Here is an 18,920-nt window from a genome sequence, read left to right as displayed (position 1 = left end):
AATTAATTATCCAATAATTAATATTATTATAAATATAAATGATAACTAACTTATCATACTATATTTATAACCTATAGTTTTAATATTTCATCGCATGAAATATATAAACCATAGTTTTTTTTTTTTCTATTCCATGGTACTTAATGTAAATCTCATTTACATCAATCCTCCATTAGATGTATCTTATACATCATACCGATTATATCATATATAATCAAAATACCTCTTGTCAATTTTAACATATCAAATCAACACAAAGAACAACTAAATCTATTGAGCTACCAAGGGGATCTCATGGACCTGTAGCTCGAAGCTCCAACAGTACGTGAATAATTGACTAAACTCTTTAATCACGGGATCCACTATCGTTAACTGCCAAGCACTCCACTAAAGATCGACAGCTGAACTCTCCTTACCACAGATATATTATGTGTCCATCTTAACCAATCAACAGTGTGACAACCCTTCACAGATCGCTCATAAGTACAATTGGGCCAACAACCGTTATGCCCTTGTAGTTACATCTGTCTCCTTAAGTACCACTGATTCCTCTAATGAACATAAGTCGGAGTCCTACTATGACTGAGTCTTCTCTTCCAAAGAAAAGTTGTGGCCACTATGTTCAAGCCCCGGAATCAACCTTTAAGGGAGCAATCTCTCTACTTATCCCTGATTCGGGAAAGCAGTGAATTCCATCTTATGGATTGAGTTCCCAGCTCCCAGATCAGACAAGTCTCCAAAAAGGTAGGCATGTTGAGTTGACAATCTGGCCACTCTCACCCATACTAATCAAAGGACCACCATCAAAGGCAAGAGTTCCCAAAACACTCAGGATTGAGGTCGTGTCACCTGGTCGTTTAGGTGAGATGCAAGTCTCTAGTATCAATGGCGTTATATACAGAGTCTAGTCATCTCGTGGTCCAGGTCTTATACAAACTCTTTGTATAGGACACCCCTGCCCGCACGTCTCCACATGAATGGTCAGGATCTACCATTTGTAGTAGTTTACAACACTTGCAAACCTCTACAAAGTGGACCATATTCGTAGTGTCACCAGGATCAGGTATCCCACCTTAATTCATATACTACATACCTATTTTGGTTATTACTTAAGGTATGATCCACTTGGATATCACATATATTGGATATGAGTAAATGTCAGAATTAAATGACACTTATTTTATTCATTGAACAATGTGTATCTTTACAAAACAACGAGACTCCTGGAGAATTAAAACATCAATCCCAACAGTAAATATATGAGCTATTTACAAAAGTTTTCTAGACGCCTTAATGTTTTGCCTCTGGGCACACTAGTTTAATATGTTAAGAAAAGAGTTGAAATCCATGTGCTTTTGTAACAACCATATTAAGAGTTGGTTATGGTAACATAGCCAAGTTGCAGGAAAATGCTGGGGCCATTAGATGCTAGATCCGCATTCCGAATCCTGAACTTAGAGCATCATAGATCGTATGTTTCTTCTAGCATGGACGATGAGTTGATAGGCTCTATGGAGATGGATATCTTCAGAGATTATATATAATTATTATGAGGTTGTGGTGCTGTGTTTTAGATTGATGAATGCTCTACAGGATCCGAGGACTTCAAGACCTCATTATGAAAAAGATTTTGAGACTTATTTGTAGCAGGATCTAAATAATGATATGTGTTTGTTTAGGACTAAAGAGTGACATGAGATTGGTCTAGAGTAAGTTTTGTAGTCCCTTCCATAAGGAAGCTTTATGTCGAGTTTCTATCAAGTACAAGACTTAACAGGACAAAGTTGATTCTCATACACATAACTATTAAGGAGGGTCTAACAGTTGATACTCCTATAGTAGAAGCAATATTCAGTTAACCTGATTTGTTTTGCTACGTATCTTTAGATTACGCATTATATAGTATAACCAGTTTCTCCATCGCATATATAAAGATTTCTCTATGACAGTATGATAGGTTCAGTTACATGTTTTTAGTGAATAAGACTTTCTTAAGCTCATGACAATTTTCACAGCTCTCAGAGTAAATGTGTTAAAGTACTGTTGATTTTTAGCATCTTAAGTTTCATAGTTATTTATGGAAGATGTCGTCACACTTCTTGAGGTGTCAGTTTCATTTATGACAAATGTTGACCCACGTTTCACATACATTTTTTAAAGAATCTCCCAAAAGGTTTAGATACCCAGTCAAAATTCAGTATAGTCTTTCATCCACAGACTGATGGTCAAACTGAGCGTTTGAACCCAAAAAAATGGAAGATTTATTATGTGCTTGTGGGTGGGAGTTTCAGGGAGTTGTGACTCCCATTTTCATCTCGTAAAGTTTGCTTATAATAAACAGTTATCAAGCTAGTACTATCACGGTGCCATTTGGAGGCTCTATATGGAAGAATTGCAAGTCTCCAGTCTAATAGAACGAAGTTGGTAAATGGAAGTTTCCAGGACCTAAGTTAGTGCAGACCATGAATGAGGCAAACAGAACATTGGAGTACACGTGTAAATAGCTTAGAGTAGACAGAAAAGTTACGTCGATGTTAGGTGTAAAGATCTGGTATCTTAGGTTGGTAATAAAGTGTTTCTGAAAGTAGCGCCTATGAAAGGCGTCTCGAGGTTCGGTAGGAAGGAAAAACTAAGTCCACGATTTATTGGGCATTGCGAGGTTTTGGAGCGAATTGGCCCAGTAGCTTATCGATCGGTGTTGCCACTGTCTCTCTCAATAGTTCACAATGTTTTTCATGTTTCGATGTTGAGGAAGTATGTGGCAGATCCATCCTATGTGGTGGATTTTGAACCATTACAGTTGAATGAGAACTTTAGATATGAGGAAAAGCCTATTCGAATTCTCGCCAGGGAGGTGAAGACTTTACGCAATAGGAAGATAGTACTAGTGAAAGTTTTATGGCAGAATCACCAGTTCAAAGAGGCAACATGGGAACGAGAGGATGAGAAGAGAGCCCAGTACCCAGAGCTTTTTCAGGATTAAACTTTCGAGAACAAAAGTGTAGGATTGTATCAACAGCAGTGGAAGCACAAGGATCATCTAAGCACTCAAATTCACTAATTTTGGCATAATATAAAGCATGCTTCTGTAGAAAAATGGGTTTCAAGACATACCTCTCGTAGAACTTCTTCAAAGCTCCTTCTCCAGCTGCAATCTTCTCTAAGTCTTGTTGTAGACCACCTCAAGATCTTCCTCACTATTCTCTTGGTGCTCTAGATTGAGTTGTGGGACTCAAAACAAGCTTGAATCAAGGGATGAAGGAGCAAAGCTCACTGCTACAACCTTGTTGAAGAACCTTTCTTCAAACCAGTTTTTCTCTCAAAAACTCTATAGATTGCATGCCCGATTTTCACTCCAATCTCTTCATTATATTATAGATCAACATGCAAAGAGAAGAGTTGCATGAGTTGCAGCTCATGTTTGGAGAAGAGAAGGCCAAGATGTTGCTTCATGTGTGAGCTACTTCAAAGATGGATAATGGAAAAACCACATTTTTCATTTAAGTGTGTTTTGTTTTCCAATTTTCCAATTTTATCTAAAAATAAAAATTTAATTTTATAAAATCTATTTTGATTTTTAAAATGAAAAATTATTAATTTCATAAATTAATTATTAAATAAAAAATAATTAATTTAATATCAAATATTAAATTAATTTTAACATATATCCATATTTATATATTTAAATCATATTTAAATATATAAATTCTCCTATTCTGTTTAATTCTAAAATTAAACATGTAATTATATCTCATATAATTACTAATTCTCTTAATTCTAATTTGAACATTTCAAATTAACTTATCACGTTATTCTAGACTAGTCCATTACGAGCTAGTAGGAGGACCTCGCGGACTTACAGATCATGGGCTCCAACGATCCCAGATTAATCGGCTAAACTCATTAAATCAAATTAATCCTCATTCATTAACTATTGGGTCACTCCACTAAAACTCATAGTTGCACTCCCCTCACTGTAGATATATTATGTCCACATGATTTAACCATAATCAGCAAGTCGACCCTTCACAGGTTGTTCGTAATAACAGCTGGGTCAAATATCTGTTTTACCCCCGAGATTACGTCTTATTCCTCAATTCCCTATTGATCCTCTAATGAACAAATGGTTTGTGATCCAATCACCAAACCAAACTCTCTCAATCCAGTGAGAGGGTGGGGCCTCTTGTTCAAGACCTGGATTCAGTACTTGAGAGAACAACCTTTCTCCTATCCCTAAATCGAGTAGGTGTGAACTCCTTCTTGCACCCTATGTCCCCAGCTATATATCCGGTCTTACTCCTGAAATAGAAGTCTTATTGAGCCGGCACTGTTGAATCAACCCTCAACTATGTAAATCCAAGGGCAATCCCGAATAAACAGGAGTTCATAGTTAGCTCAGGATTAAGATCGAGTTACCTAGACTATCTAGGTGAAATAGTCAGTCTTAAACAGTAAACATCGTTATAAAGTAAGAGTGACTTATTTCTTGGTCCTGATCTTATGCAAATTCATTGCATAAGATGCCCCCACTCATCATGTCATAACATGTACGAATTAGGATCACATTGTATGTAGCACTTTACAACTCTTTGTAACAACTACAGAGTAGGCCGTAACCAATGATGTTACCAGAATAAAATACCCAACCTCATTCATGTACCATAGACCATTTTGACTATTTACTCAAACCTGATCCACTCTTATGTCTCCACATAAAGTTTAAGTACTCATACAATAGTCATGGATCTTAATTTATTGGATTTAAACTTTCATACAATTTATGAGATCAATAACAAGTATATTGATAATAGAAAATGTTTATCATTTTACAAACTGCGAGTTTTTAGGACATAAAACCCAACAAAAAGTTTCTTGGGAAGGAAGAATGTTATGTCCCAAATTTTTCAGATGATTTTCATAAAATTATCTTGAAACATTTAGGCGTTATTTTGATAAATTGGGGCTAAAAATTTAATTTGGGAGGCAAGAAAATCAATTTAAAAGATATTTGTAAAGAATTATATTTTTAATTCAATTTAAGGAAAATTTGGATTAATTTACTTTGGGGCATTATGATTTTAAATTGATTAAATATTTGGAAGGATGTAATTTATGTATGTATTGGATTGTATGTTGCCTTTAATTTTGGTTTTGGAGCCAAAATTAAGTTAATTGGAGAAGTTAATTCGTTTGAGATTAATTTGATAAGAGATTTGAAATTTTTAGATTATTTTGGATAAAGATTTTAAAATAAAGAAAGGGAAAAAAATTAGGATTTTGAAAATTAAAAGAAATTTGATATTTAAGAAGAAAAAGGGGAAAGTTATGGTTTTAAATTTTATCCTCTTTAATTTTGGAGTTTGGATCTAAATTAAAGAAGGTAATTAATTTAAATTGAGTTGATAAGAGAAATTTGGATTTAATTTAAATTAATTAGGTTATAGAATTTCTAATTTAGTTAGATTGTGAAATTTCTAATTCAATTAGAATATGGATTCTCAAATTAATTAGATTATGGATTTTCTAATGAATTAAAATATGGATTTCCTAATTAGAGAAAATGTTTTATTCAAAAAGAAAATCTAATCTATCTACTAATTATTGATTTTTTAAAAAACATATTCCATAATTAGATAGGGTGTTATATCAAAAAAAGAAAATCTAATCTATCTACTACTTTAATTTATCTACTACTTCAAGTTATGGAACCCTAAATACTTTAGGATTATGATTATTTTTCCTCTATAAATACAATCATGCACTTCATTCCAAAGGGAGGTCAATTAGAGAGAAAAATCCCTATTACTTTCACATTTTTTAGCCGCTTTCCTTTTCATAGCGAATAAATTCCTCTTAGAAGCTTCTGAAGATATTTAGTTATTTGAGAAAGACAACTTCTTTGTTTTTTTTTTTTTTTTTTTCAAACAAGCATTCTTAGATGTTAGATAAGGGAGGTAGATCGCTTGCAGAGTTTTATCTAGCTCAAATTCAAGGTAAGTAATCTTATTAGTGGAACCGCCTTCGTGTCGGACGATAAAATTAAGGATAATTTTGATGGTTCTAAGACTGTATAAATCATTATGCTACGAACATATGACTGCCTTGTTTTAAATATGTGATAAGTATGAGCATGAACTTGTTTTATAAGATATTTTACAAGAATGTATGAGCATGAACTAGATCTTATTTGACATGTATGAGGATATATGAGCTTTATGTTATGACTCATGCATGGAACTTTGTTTTGTGATGGATGACATTAGGTTAGTTGGGATTTCATTAGAGGTTTGTGTTCCCTATTAGATTCACTAGAGGTTAATATCTCCTTTAGGATTCACCAGAGATCAGTAATCATCTTCGAGACTTCATCAAATATTAGTGATCTCCTTCGGGATTTCATCAGAGGTTTGCGGATACATCTCATCGATGGTAGGTCGGATTAAATTATTCACTGGATGGTCATCCATGATAAGTAGAGATTCTTACATGTTCCACTAGAATGTTGCATTTATTGGACATAATGCTTAGCCTGACCTCGACAGTTGGGTTACTTACCGAGTATTTTATACTCATAATTTATTATATTATTTTTCAGGTAAGAGCAAGGACATACCGACGAATGACAGAAGAAATCTGTGACCGTGCCATTGGGACTAGAGAGATGTTTTCACTCACGTTTTCATGTTTTTAATGTTTTAAATTCAAATCATGATGTTTGAACTTAGAGCTTCATTGTTCGAAATTTTTATTTATAAAGTTTGATGAAATTTATTTTAAACTTATATTTCAAGGGACCTTGATAAAAAAAATTTCAGTTATTTAGATTTTATAAAAATTATTTATTTAATAAAATTCTTTTGATTTCAATTAAAATTTATATGAGAGTCTGTTTTCAGATTTATGTTTACATATAATAATGACCTAGTATAAGTCTTAAGTAATCGGATTGTTACACATTTTATCAGGATTGATTACTAAATCCAAAAGTTAATACTATGGATAACAGAGGATACTTAAAAAAAAAAAAAAGAAAAAAAATATAAGAGTTTGTTTTAATTATTTGCCTTGAATGGTGGAATTTTGAATCTGGTCACCCGAAAAGAGCGGCTATCCCCTGGAACACTGAGATAGAACTTTTCCTACAACTGGGTCCACCACTTTTCATTAACAGATGACCACGGCCTCCAGTGGGCCCCACTCATGATTGCCAGAGATCGTACGGCAGGGCGATAACGACATGTCGACCGCAGGATATCACAATTTCCAGCCGTACATTTTCTTTAAAAAAAAAATTAAAATTAAAAATTGCTATGTACATTGCAGTCACCTTTATGGGGTGTTTGGGTTTAGAAGGTTAAACCAGCTTGGATTTGGGCTGAGAAGTTTAGGTAGTTTGAGTTTAAGAAAATTGTGTTTGGAATATAGGTTTTGGAAGTCTAGATTTAGAAATATGTGTTAAGTAGTCTGGAAATAAAATGTAGATTTATAAATATTTAGTTTATGAAATATTTTTTTGTATTTAATCATCAGTTAGATTTTAGATTAGTTAAAAATTTTCATCTTAATTATTTTAATATAGTTCAATTTAAAATAAACTAAAATATTTAAAAGAATATTTTTTAGAAAAGAATTGAAATAGAGATTTTAACTAAAATTATAATTTTATTTAATCTATTGTTTTAATAGTTTGATATTTTAATATTATTAGATTTCAAAATAAAATTTTAGACTTTTGTCACTTTAACTAATTTGAAAATGATCAATTTTTTTATCATAATATACTGACTTAAAGTTGAAATAAACTATTATTTTAATATTAAATTCAATAATTGAAAAACTTTTTTTTCTTATCAAATTACATTCGAGGAATAAAAAATAAAAAAATTTAAGTTTTAGGTTTTATTTGGTCGCTAAGTTATTTTAAATATTTTAAATCTTTACGTTTAGAAAATAATTTTAAGTTTTCAAGCTAGTTAAGTTGACAAAAAAAAATTATACAATTGGAATCTATTGGTGTGTTTGGAATGATTTAGAAAAAAATGTATTTCAAAATTTTATTTTTAATTAAACATTTTTGATAAAAAAATTCATTAAAATAAAAAAATATACACCTATTGCAATTCTTTCTTAAAAGTGTTTTTATATACAAATTTGTATAGTTTGTTATATACTAAGAGTATTTTTATTGATGTTTTTCGAGGTTGGTTGGTGGTGATCGTTGGAGGTGGCCAACGAAGTTAATGGCCGAAATTTTACCACTATGGAGGGAAGGGGGGTTGCTAGAGGTTGATCAATGGTGGTCAACTGGAGGTTGGCCGACAAAGGTCACGAAGGTGGCGGCTAGAATTGGCCGGTGTAGGTCGTCGAGGTGGCGGTCGGAGTTGGCCGATGACCGTCGCAGGAGGTGGCGACCAAAGTTGGCTGATGATGATCGCAGGAGGTGGCGACCGGAGTTGGCCGGTGGTGGTCACCGAAGGTAGTGGGCGAAGTTGGTCAACGGCGATCGCCAGAAGTGGTGCCTAAGTTGCATGGTAACGTTTGCCAGAGTTGGCTCATGGCAGTCACCGGAGGGTGGTAGCCAGAGTCGGCCGGTGACGATCATTGGAGGGAGGCGCCCGGAGTTGGCCGCAGTGGTCATTGAAAGTGATGTTTGGAGGTTGGCCAACGTACTTCCTATATTAAATTAGAAGGAAAAGAAAAAGGGGTAACTCATGGGTTTGGAAAAATGATAGAAAGCAAAGGCTTCTAAAATCCATGCCCCAAACAAGGGTTGGACATACGATGCCTATCCCATCCAATCCCAACCCTTGAAACAAACACCCCTTTAAAGTCTCATCAATTCCCGATGGATGAAAACAATGGCTGATGTTTTGTGACATAAATAAAATGCTAATTTTCAATTTTTTTTTTCTTTTCAAAATTTGGGTCATTCAACATTAACACAATCAAATTTAGATCATTCTTACAAAAATCTCAAAAGCGATTTAAGCCTCACTATATGTGTAGAAGCATTTAATTCTTATTTATTCTTCAAAAAAAATTATTTATCAATCCACTAATAAATTTCTACAATTGTAGTTGGTTTTTTTTTTCTTTTCAAAATTTCAGTCAACATATCAACATTAATATTTCTATAAACTTGAGTTCCAACCATTTCAATCTCTATTGAAATTGGATTATTTAGATATACAAGATGAAAGCATCCTTAAATGAGGGTTTTTAAAGGAAGAGTATCAAGTTGGCATGATAGATTGTATTCATATGAACAACGATATACAGTGATGTTAAAAACTTTGATGAATCTCCCTGTTTATGTACCCATTTTTGCTTCCATATTTGCAGAAGAATCTTATGTTGAAACTTCAAATGCCACTTTGGTACATCAAATGTGCTTCATCCAAACAGGTCTCATCACCAACAACAGAAATCCAACTTTCAGTAATCTTATCCACCTTCCCATCTGAAATGTCAACTACAGTGAATGCTCGCTTTGTGCCTCTTGAAACAGATTGTGAAGACGATGTTCTGCTACTTGTGAAGTTTCCCCTTACCTTGCCTTCTCCACCAGAGTAACTGTTAACCCTCGGAACGACAGCTCCGTTAAGGTAAATGGTGTTGTCAGCTGTCACGACTATCATTTTACGATGACCACCGTATGCAAGTTCTTTATGCATATGCCCAAACACAACCAAAGGAGAGACACGGAACTTTCCATTCTCTTTCAACTGAGATATAGCTTGTGCTAGATCTATATCAAGAAGATTTGTTGTTTTAGAACATATATTGGCATATGAAAAATTCCTCTCTAAGAAGCATGGACACTTTAGTTTGGCTAGCATGTCCTTGTTCGATATGTATCGTACATTTGGACACTGATATTGGCGGGACACATGTTGGACAGTTAGTGCAATAGATGTGTTGTACAAAGTCAAAATAGGACAACATTTGTTAGACATGTATCAAACACTTTATTTTTTTATTTTTTATTTATATTTTTTTTTACAATAAGAACGTTAGACCTCGAGGTTGACCGTAAAGTTTATGCTAGTTGAGCTATGCTCATGTAGGCACATCAAACAATCGTTATGCATACTAAAGACATATATATGACAAAAATAATCAATTTAAGACTGAAATACATCGAACTAATTTTTTAAGCATATAAATATATAAACTCATTGATCTTGAATTTTCTTCTTGTTTAAAAATAATATATATTTTAAAAAATTTATCCTTATCGTGTCAGTGTCCTAGATTTAAAAAAGAAATGACACGTCACCGTGTTGTATCCATGTCTCGCATAAATATCTTATGCTTCTTGGGTCCCCATTTCTTGTGACACAATTCTATGAATGGAAAGAAAAAGAGAACCCTAAAGGAGATATTTACCTTCATCACCATAGTCTCCACCCCCAAATTCCCAATCTTTACCACAAATGTCATTTGCACAAGAGCCAAGACCTGCAAAACAAGAAACACGGAAGAGTCAAGTCAGCAAGAGCAACAGATGATTGCATCTCAAACAGAATTTTAATCAACATTGGCCGATAATCCACACCTGTAGGCCCATTGTGTGCAAGAATTATAACCAAATTATCCTCGGGTGCGCCTATTGCAGCTTCGTAGATTCTCTTAGCACTTGTTTTCATGTCTTTGACACCATATCTAAGAGGAAAATCCAATAATTAGAGAGCTTTAGAGGTCAAAATGGTCAAAAGGGTTGGAGAGACGAGTAATGTGATGGCTAGGGAAGCTCTAGGGCAGTCAGATCAGCTAATGCTCCATGAAGAGACAATAATCCAACTGGTTTATCAAGAGTTTTTGGTTAAAGTTAAACTATCAGTCTGATCTTTAAAGTTCAGAATAACGAGAAAAAATTAAGATTAATGTAGTATTAGTTGTATTACGTGGAGACTGTTTTAATCGGTTGTATTAGTTGCTTTCTGTTAAGAGTTTTATTACTCGTTTCGTGTATTTGTAGGTGAGAAGGCCACTGTATTCATAGATTTTTTTCTTTCAGTTTTGCTGATAAATGAAAGTATACTTCTCACAATACACGTGCTATTTAAATTTTTGAAATTGAAATGATTAAAATTACAAATTTAGTGATTGAACTTTAAAAGTTTGTGCGTATTTGATCCTTCAAAACATGTCTATTAGGTTCATGAACTTTTATTTTATTTCTAAAAGGTCCCTTGGGCCCCGTTCACTATTTGATTTTTAGTTTTAGTTTTTGAAAATTAAACCTATAAACTAAAAACACTCATCATCTCTAAACTTCTTGGTTTGCTATCTACTTTTTACCAATGTTTTAAAAAACTAAGTCAAAATTTGAAAACTAAAAAAAAAAGTAGTTTCTAAAAATTTTGTTTTTGTTTTTTGAATTTAGCTAAGAATTCAACTCTTTTACTTGAGAAATATGCAAATCATTGTAAGAAATTGAGAAGAGATAGACTTAATTTTCAAAAACTAAAAACAAAAAATCAAATGATTATCAAATGGAGCCTAAACTTTAAAATGTTCAATAAATCTCTCACCTTTCAATTTTACCTTGAATAGGACCCTAAAATAATGAAAAATTTTAGGACTAAATTCATCTAATAGATATAAAATTTAATTTTAAGTCTAATGGGATCCTAAACTTTCAATTATGTATCTATTACATCTATGGATTTTAAAAAATATTAAACAAGTCAAGGACCAATTAGACACAAAATAAAAAATTCAAAGACCTATCGGAGGTTTAAAGACCTATTAGACACTTTGTAAACTTCAGAACTTATTGGACAAAAAATTGAAAATTCAAAGACTTATTAGATATTTTTTAAATTTCAAGGACCAAATAAGCCTCTTGTAATTTAACCTTAAATCACTAGTTAAGTCTATTCTACTCGATTTCAAAAAGAACTAATGTGAAATGATAAAGACCTTGCAGAAAGTAGTTGTTTCCGAAACATCCCCTTTCCACCATGAGAAAAAGGTCGTCCACCAACAACGCTTAGTTTTTGCTGAGGAAAGTCCATACGCCGGTAACCAATATGACTCTCGCCAAGACTGTTGAATAAGAATTTTCATCATCAGACGTTCTAGTAAGACAGTATCATAACTAATGAGTTGAAAAAAGAGCAGGAGGCAATTACAAGGAGAAGCACATTTTCCCAATATTCTTGTTGTCTAACAATCACAAATGCAGACATAGGACAGGAAGACAGCTACCAGAATATATATTACAACATTGTTTAATGAATAGGCTTCTACTTATTAGGTTAGTGATGTAGTTTCTACATCACAATGAACTAGAATTATAAACCCATAAACAAGCTAACAGATAACTCTCAAGTGTATTGGAAAATCTCACTCCTATCGTTAACTGCGAGAATTTCCAAGTTAAGAAAGAATCCAAATCTTATTCTAAAAATACTCATTTTCATTTTTATATTTAGAATTTCTCAAGCCTTCTAATGATATTTTATTCACATGATAGTTGATACTGATCCAAGTTGCAAGTTAAACTTGTGTAGTGACTCTTTGAGTAGATGACGTCAAACCATATTTCAATTTTCGATGACCTTTTATTTCTCAACATATTCAATAACCCAAAATAAAGCTCTACAAATCCATGAGGTAAAAATAGTAACTATGTCCAACTTCTAAGTCAGACCTCTGACGATAAGAACCTATGGAATCCAGGCCATCAGAAAGATACTTCTTATCTATTAATCATACACATGAACTAGGCTCACCATTCCAACTGAAGTTGAACGCCATCCTTCTTCCTGAAATGTAACATTCAAATCAGGAGTTAATGAAGTCATACATCAAGAACATTAAATAGAATTGCTTTATATGAAGCAAATGCACCAAATTCCCCCGCAGTCTGTACCTCTTGTCCCACAAACACTCATCTGGACAGAGCATTACTCTCCATCTATTGGAATGTTTCCATTTCCAATGTTTTAATAGTTACCAAAAATCTTTGACTGAAATGTAAATGATTAATTATGAAAAGAGAAGTAGCTGTAAAAGCACTAGTTGTAGACATACTCTTGAGAAAAACATGGCGTAAACCAGGCATCATGGTTTCCCAATATAGCTGCTTTTGCAAATTTAAGTTCTGCAATACTTTGGACCAGTTCAACATTCTCTTCGCCAAAGTCACCTAAAGAGAACCAAAATGGTGGAAAATGATAAGAAATGTGAAAAATTAAATGGAATTATCGGATATATGTTCCCTTATATAACAAAGGATCCAGTATCCTTTATGTTCTTTTCCGCTCTTTAATATAGCATTTTGAATTTGCAATGCTTGTGAATATATTATTCATGCACCAGAGAAGTGTCTGAAAGTTCGTAAAAAAGCCTGTAGCAAAAATAATCTTTTATTACTATTGTTTTCCTTTTGTTTCTTCATAACCAAATATCAGGGTCCAATCCTACTAATCAGGGGAGGAGCGCAGACTCGGGAGATATTAAGAGTTTTTTCTTGCTAAGCTCACTTGAAGATTTGAACAACTGGCTCTGGGTTGGTGTTATTCAAAGACTGCATGCCTTTGCCAATGAGGAAGAAAGTGAACGTACGTAACACTCATGGAGTAGAGGGAAGAAACATGGAACACAAGAAATAAGATAGAGAGAGAAAAGAACCTGCCTGTAAAGAGCACTAAATCTGGCTGCATTAAGACATAAACCAACATTAGAAAGGGAAGGAAAAACATTGAAGCAGAGTTGTATAGAAAAAGGAAATTGAAGGAAAATGAAATGCAAGAAGAAAAAGGTCTAGAATTGGGACTTGGGAGATAAATTCAAGATTCCAAGGGAATCGAATAGCTAGGTTAGTGTTTGAGGTAGTTCATCTTTAAGGTTTGTAGGACTCCAATGTGTCCACCCTAATGAAAAATCTTTACTTAAATCAGCATACTGTATATATCCTCCTAGATCATAAGCATCCATGTAAAATCTCTTGTCCATTTAATTTGATAATTTGGATTTAACATTCCTAAAAACATAAAAATATGGATACTGGATACTTTCTAATTTTTCTGAAAAGTATTTTTTAAGGGCAACCCAAAGTGTTTTAAAGTACTTGAAAAGACATTCCAAACAAAACCCTAAAACAATACTCAAGCATTCAGGCACAGTGACATTTCCAACTTCCACACATGCAAAATATTTTAGTATGCGACTATGCTCGCGCCCTTTTGAAGAGACCCAAGAAACATAACTAACCAATTTCCCGCCAGATTGCTTTCGTAGGCAGTTGGAACCCAGTAAGTTCCATCTAGGTAGTTTTTGACGTTCTTTCAGCAGGAAAGGGGTTTTCAAACAAGTAAGCAATTTTATTAAATAGAAGTCTAAGTAGCAATTCGTGTATAATATTCAGCTCCTCAGTTTCTAACACCAAATATAGTAAACTAAAATGATTATCCTATTCCAATGAGATTAATCATAATGTGATGCAAGTTGACTTAAGCACTGCAAGTTCAAGTTCATCTCATTAAGTTCCATGCTACAAATTCAATTACAGTAGGAAAGAAAAAAAATCTCTTATCCACCAACTCATAAGAAAAACAATTTCAGCAGCATAATTGTTCTCAAGTCTCAACCCCAAGAACCAAATGATCTTTTTGTAGAATGAAAGCAGTTTCAACTAGTAATTGATTGAGGAACAAAGAGATTAGGTTTCACCCGGACCCCAATTCATAAGACCTAATGGAGTTCAATACTGACCCCCAAAACATAAGGGAAGGACAATTTTCAGATATGAAAACAGCAGGAATTAAAAATCAGAATCATTACAAAGATCAATCAAACACACGAGTGAATATTCCGTAAACGAATTTTTCAATACCATGTTCGTAATTCAACTTCAAATACCTGCAATAGTTGAAGTGCCTTGGAATCTTCTCGTAAATCCCAATGCCCATGCTGAAAAACGTTTAACAGTAAGTTGGGCAATACATATACAGCACAGAACAATCGAATAAAAGATTGATGAATATAGAAATTTCCTTTCATTTCCCTTAAAAAGGAGTGCGTTAACAAAGGGAAACAAGTTGTATTAGTAAAAAAGAGGAGCTGGAATCATGAAAATCTGTAAGTTGAAGAGAGAAAGAGAAGCTTACGACGTCGCCGACGACGGCAATTCGAGCAGAGATAGCCATTAGAGAGAAGCGTGGAAGGTTGGGATTCGGAATAGAGGACGGAGGAGGAAAAGCAGAGAGAAAATAGATGAAAGGCGCGTGTCCCAACGCGCCCAGCATTTGGTCACCGGTCTCGCGCCGGCGCCTTCTTTTATTCGTTTCGTCCTCTTTTTTCTTTAATTGTTTCTTTTTATTCAACCTTTGATCAAGAATATTATAAGTTCGCCTATACATAGAGATGATCCAAAGAGAGTGAGAAATTATACCATACTAACTGTTAGTTTTATAGATGAGTCTCCCGTGTTTATATTTTTTTGACCCCTCTATAAATGTATCATATCTAACCTTTTATTTACGTCATGAATACTTTCAATCTTCAAAGGAACATCGTGTTCGAGTTGAACTTCCTAGCTCGATGGTGGATGATCCCTCATCCAATGACATGACCTAGCGTAAACTTCACTTTTTAACAATTGCTTCCACACACCATCACTCGTGATAGAGAGACCTATCCCAGCTCGACGCCATATGCGAAGCCTTATTCTAATTTTAAAACAAAAGCGGGATTTCAAAATTCTTACACTGTCCAAATGTTCAATGATTGTTTCCACGCACTTTCCTCTCGTGATAGGGATGCGCATCCCAGCCAGATACCTCCTAAAAAGCCGTATCTCGATTTCAAAACAAAGCGCTATTTTAAAATTCTATAACTGTTCAAATGTTTAATGATTACTTCCACGCACCGTCACTTGCGATAGAGAGGCCCATCCCAACCTGATGCCATCTGCAAAATGGTTTCAAAACAAAAGTGTGATTTCAAATTTTTTATACTATTCGAAGAGCTTAACTATTGTCTCCACGCATCGTCTATTCGCGGTAGGAAGGTCCACCCAAACCCAAAGCACTGTCCAATTTTGAAACAAAAGCGCGACTAATAAATTTGACATAATGAATGGAGAATCTTGATTCAACGTTCTTGCGAATTTTGACCGTCGTGGAATCAAGTCTTCTTAAGAAGCTTTTCTTCATCTACCCGCTCCTTCCAATCGCATCTATTAATAAAATTAACATTGAAAGAATAAAACAAGTATTTTAAGTTTACAATGTCAGAGTTCAACATGTATTGGGAAGAATTACGTGGATTCAAGGATGGGGCTGTGACACATTACCTGGAGAACATCGGCTTGAAACGATGGACCCAGGTCCATCAAAGTACGAAACGATATAACAACATGACAAGAAACAATGCACATCTGAAGCAAGATTGCTACTAATTATATCGTTACTTGAGTTTGTCAAAGAGAAGCTCCAGGAATAGTTTTTTGAACGTAGAAACCAGTGCCCCGCATGTATGCCTTTATTTTTGGAGTTTGTCGAAAAGCGGGTGGTTGAGGACTTTAAGAATGGTAGATGGTACCACGTAAGACCAATTGACTATCATACATTCATCGTCAAGGACGACCACTTGGATAGGATCATCAACATACACATACATCAATGCATATGCAAAAAGTTCGACTACTTGGAAATTCCATGCTCATATGCAGTAGTCGTTGCAAGGTCAATGAGCATTAACCCCTACACTCTTTGTAATAAAGCTTATAGTGTGGAATCTCTCATCCTAATATATTCATAATCAATATTCTTGGTTAGACATGTCTCTGAATGGAAGAAACCACCACAATACATGGAATGTATTGTCCTACCCCCCAAAGATAGCAAGTAGTGTTGGTAGGCCACGTGTCAACAAGATTCCATTCGCTGGAGAACACCGCCCAACTCAAAAGTGCACTAGGTGTGCGAGTCTAAGACACAAAAGGGAAACATGCAACCAACATTATCTTATAATCGAAATAATCACCAACGAGGATAGAGGTAATGAACATACCCATTGTGATTTGGACTTAGGGGATACTCTATTAAATCGCGCTTCTCCAATCAATGTCAATGTGTTAAATTTTAAAATTGTGCTATATTTTGAAACCAAGACAGGACTTTGAAGATGACATCGCGCTCAAATGCGCTTCCTTATCGTGAGTGGAAAGTGCATGGAAAAAATTATTGAATATGTGAACAATGTAAAAATGTTGAAATCGCGTTTTGTTTTAAAATAAGGATAAGGAATTACATGTGGTTTCAGGCTGGGATAGGCCTTCCTAAGGCAAGTTACATTGCTGGAAGTAATCATTGAACATTTGAACCGTTGTTAAATTTTAAAATTGTGTTTTTGTTTTGAAATCAGGATAGGGCCTTTCAAATGACATCGAGTTGGGATGCAGATCCCTATCGCGAGTGGAAGGTGCGTGGAAACAATTGTTGATATTTGAATAGTGTAAGAATTTTGAAATCATGCCTTTTGTTTTGAAATTGGGACAGGGCTTAGCAAATGGCGTCGGGCTGTGATGGGCCTATCTATCGCGAGTGACGGTGCATGGAAGCAATCATTAAAAAGTGAAGTTTACGCAGGGCTTGAAGGAATTGAATCTCATGCAGAAGCGCATGAATGTATGTGTTTTTAATTTACGTTCCAAATATATAAAAAAAAAATACAAAGAAATTAAAAATGTTCTAACTAAGCATGCTTTATACTGTGGAGAATTCAATGAAAAGAGATTACCTTTGAATACTTTCTTCAATATCTTCTCCAAATCTTCGTTGTGATCATGATCTTAGCAACTCTTCTTTGGTCTCGAACAGGTCACCACCATCAGAATCTTCCTCACTATTCTCTGGCAAGGAAAAGGTTTGTGGAAACTTTTTTGGAAGACTGAGAAGAGATTTTCTGTGATTTTGAATGACGAGAGATTGAGAGAGTTTAATATTTAAATCTTATTCATATTATTTAATCTATATTCATATATCAAATTTAACCTATAGTTATACTATGAATTTTATTCATATTATTTAATATTTAAATCTTATTCAAATATATTATTCTCATTCAAAATTAACTTTATAATATAATGTATCTACATCATTACATTAATTGAATCATGTTCAATTAACTTAAATTCCCTTATAATTTGAACAATTCAAATTCTTCAAAAACTAAATATTCATTGTTTTATCCTTAGTGAACAAGCAGAGGGATCTAATATGCCTACGAATTAGAAGCTACAATGATTCAGGATTAATTTATAAAACTTTTTAATTAAATTAATCATGGTCACTCCACTAAAGACCCACAACTACACTCTTCGAACTATAGAATATATTTGTGTCCATGGATATAACTAATTATCAGTAAGTCAACCCTTCACGAATTGCTTGTAACTACATCTAGGTCAAATTACCGTTTTAGCCTTGTAATTACTTCTTACTCCTTAAGTTCCACTCATACTTTAATGAACAAGGACCATAAACAAAACCTTCTCGAGCTAATGAAAGGGGGACCCCATTGTTCAAGATCTAGAGTCAGCACTTAAGGAAGCAATTCATCTACTTACTCTTAAAAAGGGAATGAGTGACTTTCATCTTGTAAAGCTATGTTCCAAGTTCCTTACTTGGACAAATCTCCAAAATGGTAGGCTTATTAAGTCGATAACTTAGGCCACTCTCACCCATACAAATCAAAGAATTGTTCTCATAGACAAGAATGCATAACTCACTCAAGATTAAGTTGAGTTACCTACGGCCATTAGGGTTGACAATGGGGTCAGGGCGGGGTGGAGGGACTCCCCATCCCCATCCCGCAGGGGGTATTTCCCCCTATCCCTGCAAATTGAAGGTGGGAATGGGGATTCCCCACAGGGACCTATCCCCATATATATATATATGTGT

The 18,920-nt window shown here is 34.3% G+C and overlaps 2 protein-coding genes across 3 annotated transcripts; one reads left to right on the top strand and one right to left on the bottom strand.

The window, feature by feature from the left end:
• Nucleotides 1–2,593: 2,593 nt before the first annotated feature.
• On the top strand, nucleotides 2,594–2,983 carry LOC120079296 (uncharacterized). Its single transcript, XM_039033449.1, has one exon. It carries the CDS (start codon nucleotides 2,594–2,596, stop codon nucleotides 2,981–2,983), a length of 390 nt encoding a protein of 129 aa, XP_038889377.1.
• Nucleotides 2,984–9,139: 6,156 nt separating this feature from the next.
• On the bottom strand, nucleotides 9,140–15,389 carry LOC120080106 (Calcineurin-like metallo-phosphoesterase superfamily protein). 2 transcript variants are annotated; one of them, XM_039034666.2, is made up of 10 exons: nucleotides 15,123–15,389; nucleotides 14,875–14,925; nucleotides 13,649–13,670; nucleotides 13,045–13,159; nucleotides 12,884–12,928; nucleotides 12,744–12,776; nucleotides 11,929–12,054; nucleotides 10,559–10,665; nucleotides 10,390–10,461; nucleotides 9,140–9,748 (listed from the first exon to the last, which is right to left on the bottom strand). In XM_039034666.2, exons 1-10 carry the CDS (start codon nucleotides 15,372–15,374, stop codon nucleotides 9,363–9,365), a joined length of 1,209 nt encoding a protein of 402 aa, XP_038890594.2. In that variant the 5' UTR covers nucleotides 15,375–15,389; the 3' UTR covers nucleotides 9,140–9,362. The 2 variants fall into 2 exon arrangements, with proteins under 2 accessions (XP_038890594.2, XP_038890595.2); XM_039034667.2 differs by lacking the exon at nucleotides 12,884–12,928.
• Nucleotides 15,390–18,920: the final 3,531 nt, after the last annotated feature.

This window comes from Benincasa hispida, chromosome 6 (genome assembly GCF_027475165.1).
Source record: "Benincasa hispida cultivar pf3 chromosome 6, pf3_genome.v1.1, whole genome shotgun sequence".
Taxonomy (NCBI): Eukaryota; Viridiplantae; Streptophyta; class Magnoliopsida; order Cucurbitales; family Cucurbitaceae; genus Benincasa; species Benincasa hispida.
Note: the sequence above shows the minus strand (reverse complement) of the source record. Positions and strands in the feature narration are given on the sequence as shown.

What these genes read in the sequence shown, in the direction of transcription:
- LOC120079296 (XM_039033449.1), top strand. Translation starts at nt 2,594, where the DNA reads ATGAAAGGCGTCTCGAGGTTCGGTAGGAAGGAAAAACTAAGTCCACGA.
- LOC120080106 (XM_039034666.2), bottom strand. Translation starts at nt 15,374, where the DNA reads ATGTATAGGCGAACTTATAATATTCTTGATCAAAGGTTGAATAAAAAG. An exon ending in TTGCCGTCGTCGGCGACGTC is followed by an intron (nt 14,926 to 15,122) that starts GTAAGCTTCTCT and finishes AACGTTTTTCAG; the next exon opens with CATGGGCATTGGGATTTACG. An exon ending in GAGTGTTTGTGGGACAAGAG is followed by an intron (nt 12,777 to 12,883) that starts GTACAGACTGCG and finishes GTTACATTTCAG; the next exon opens with GAAGAAGGATGGCGTTCAAC.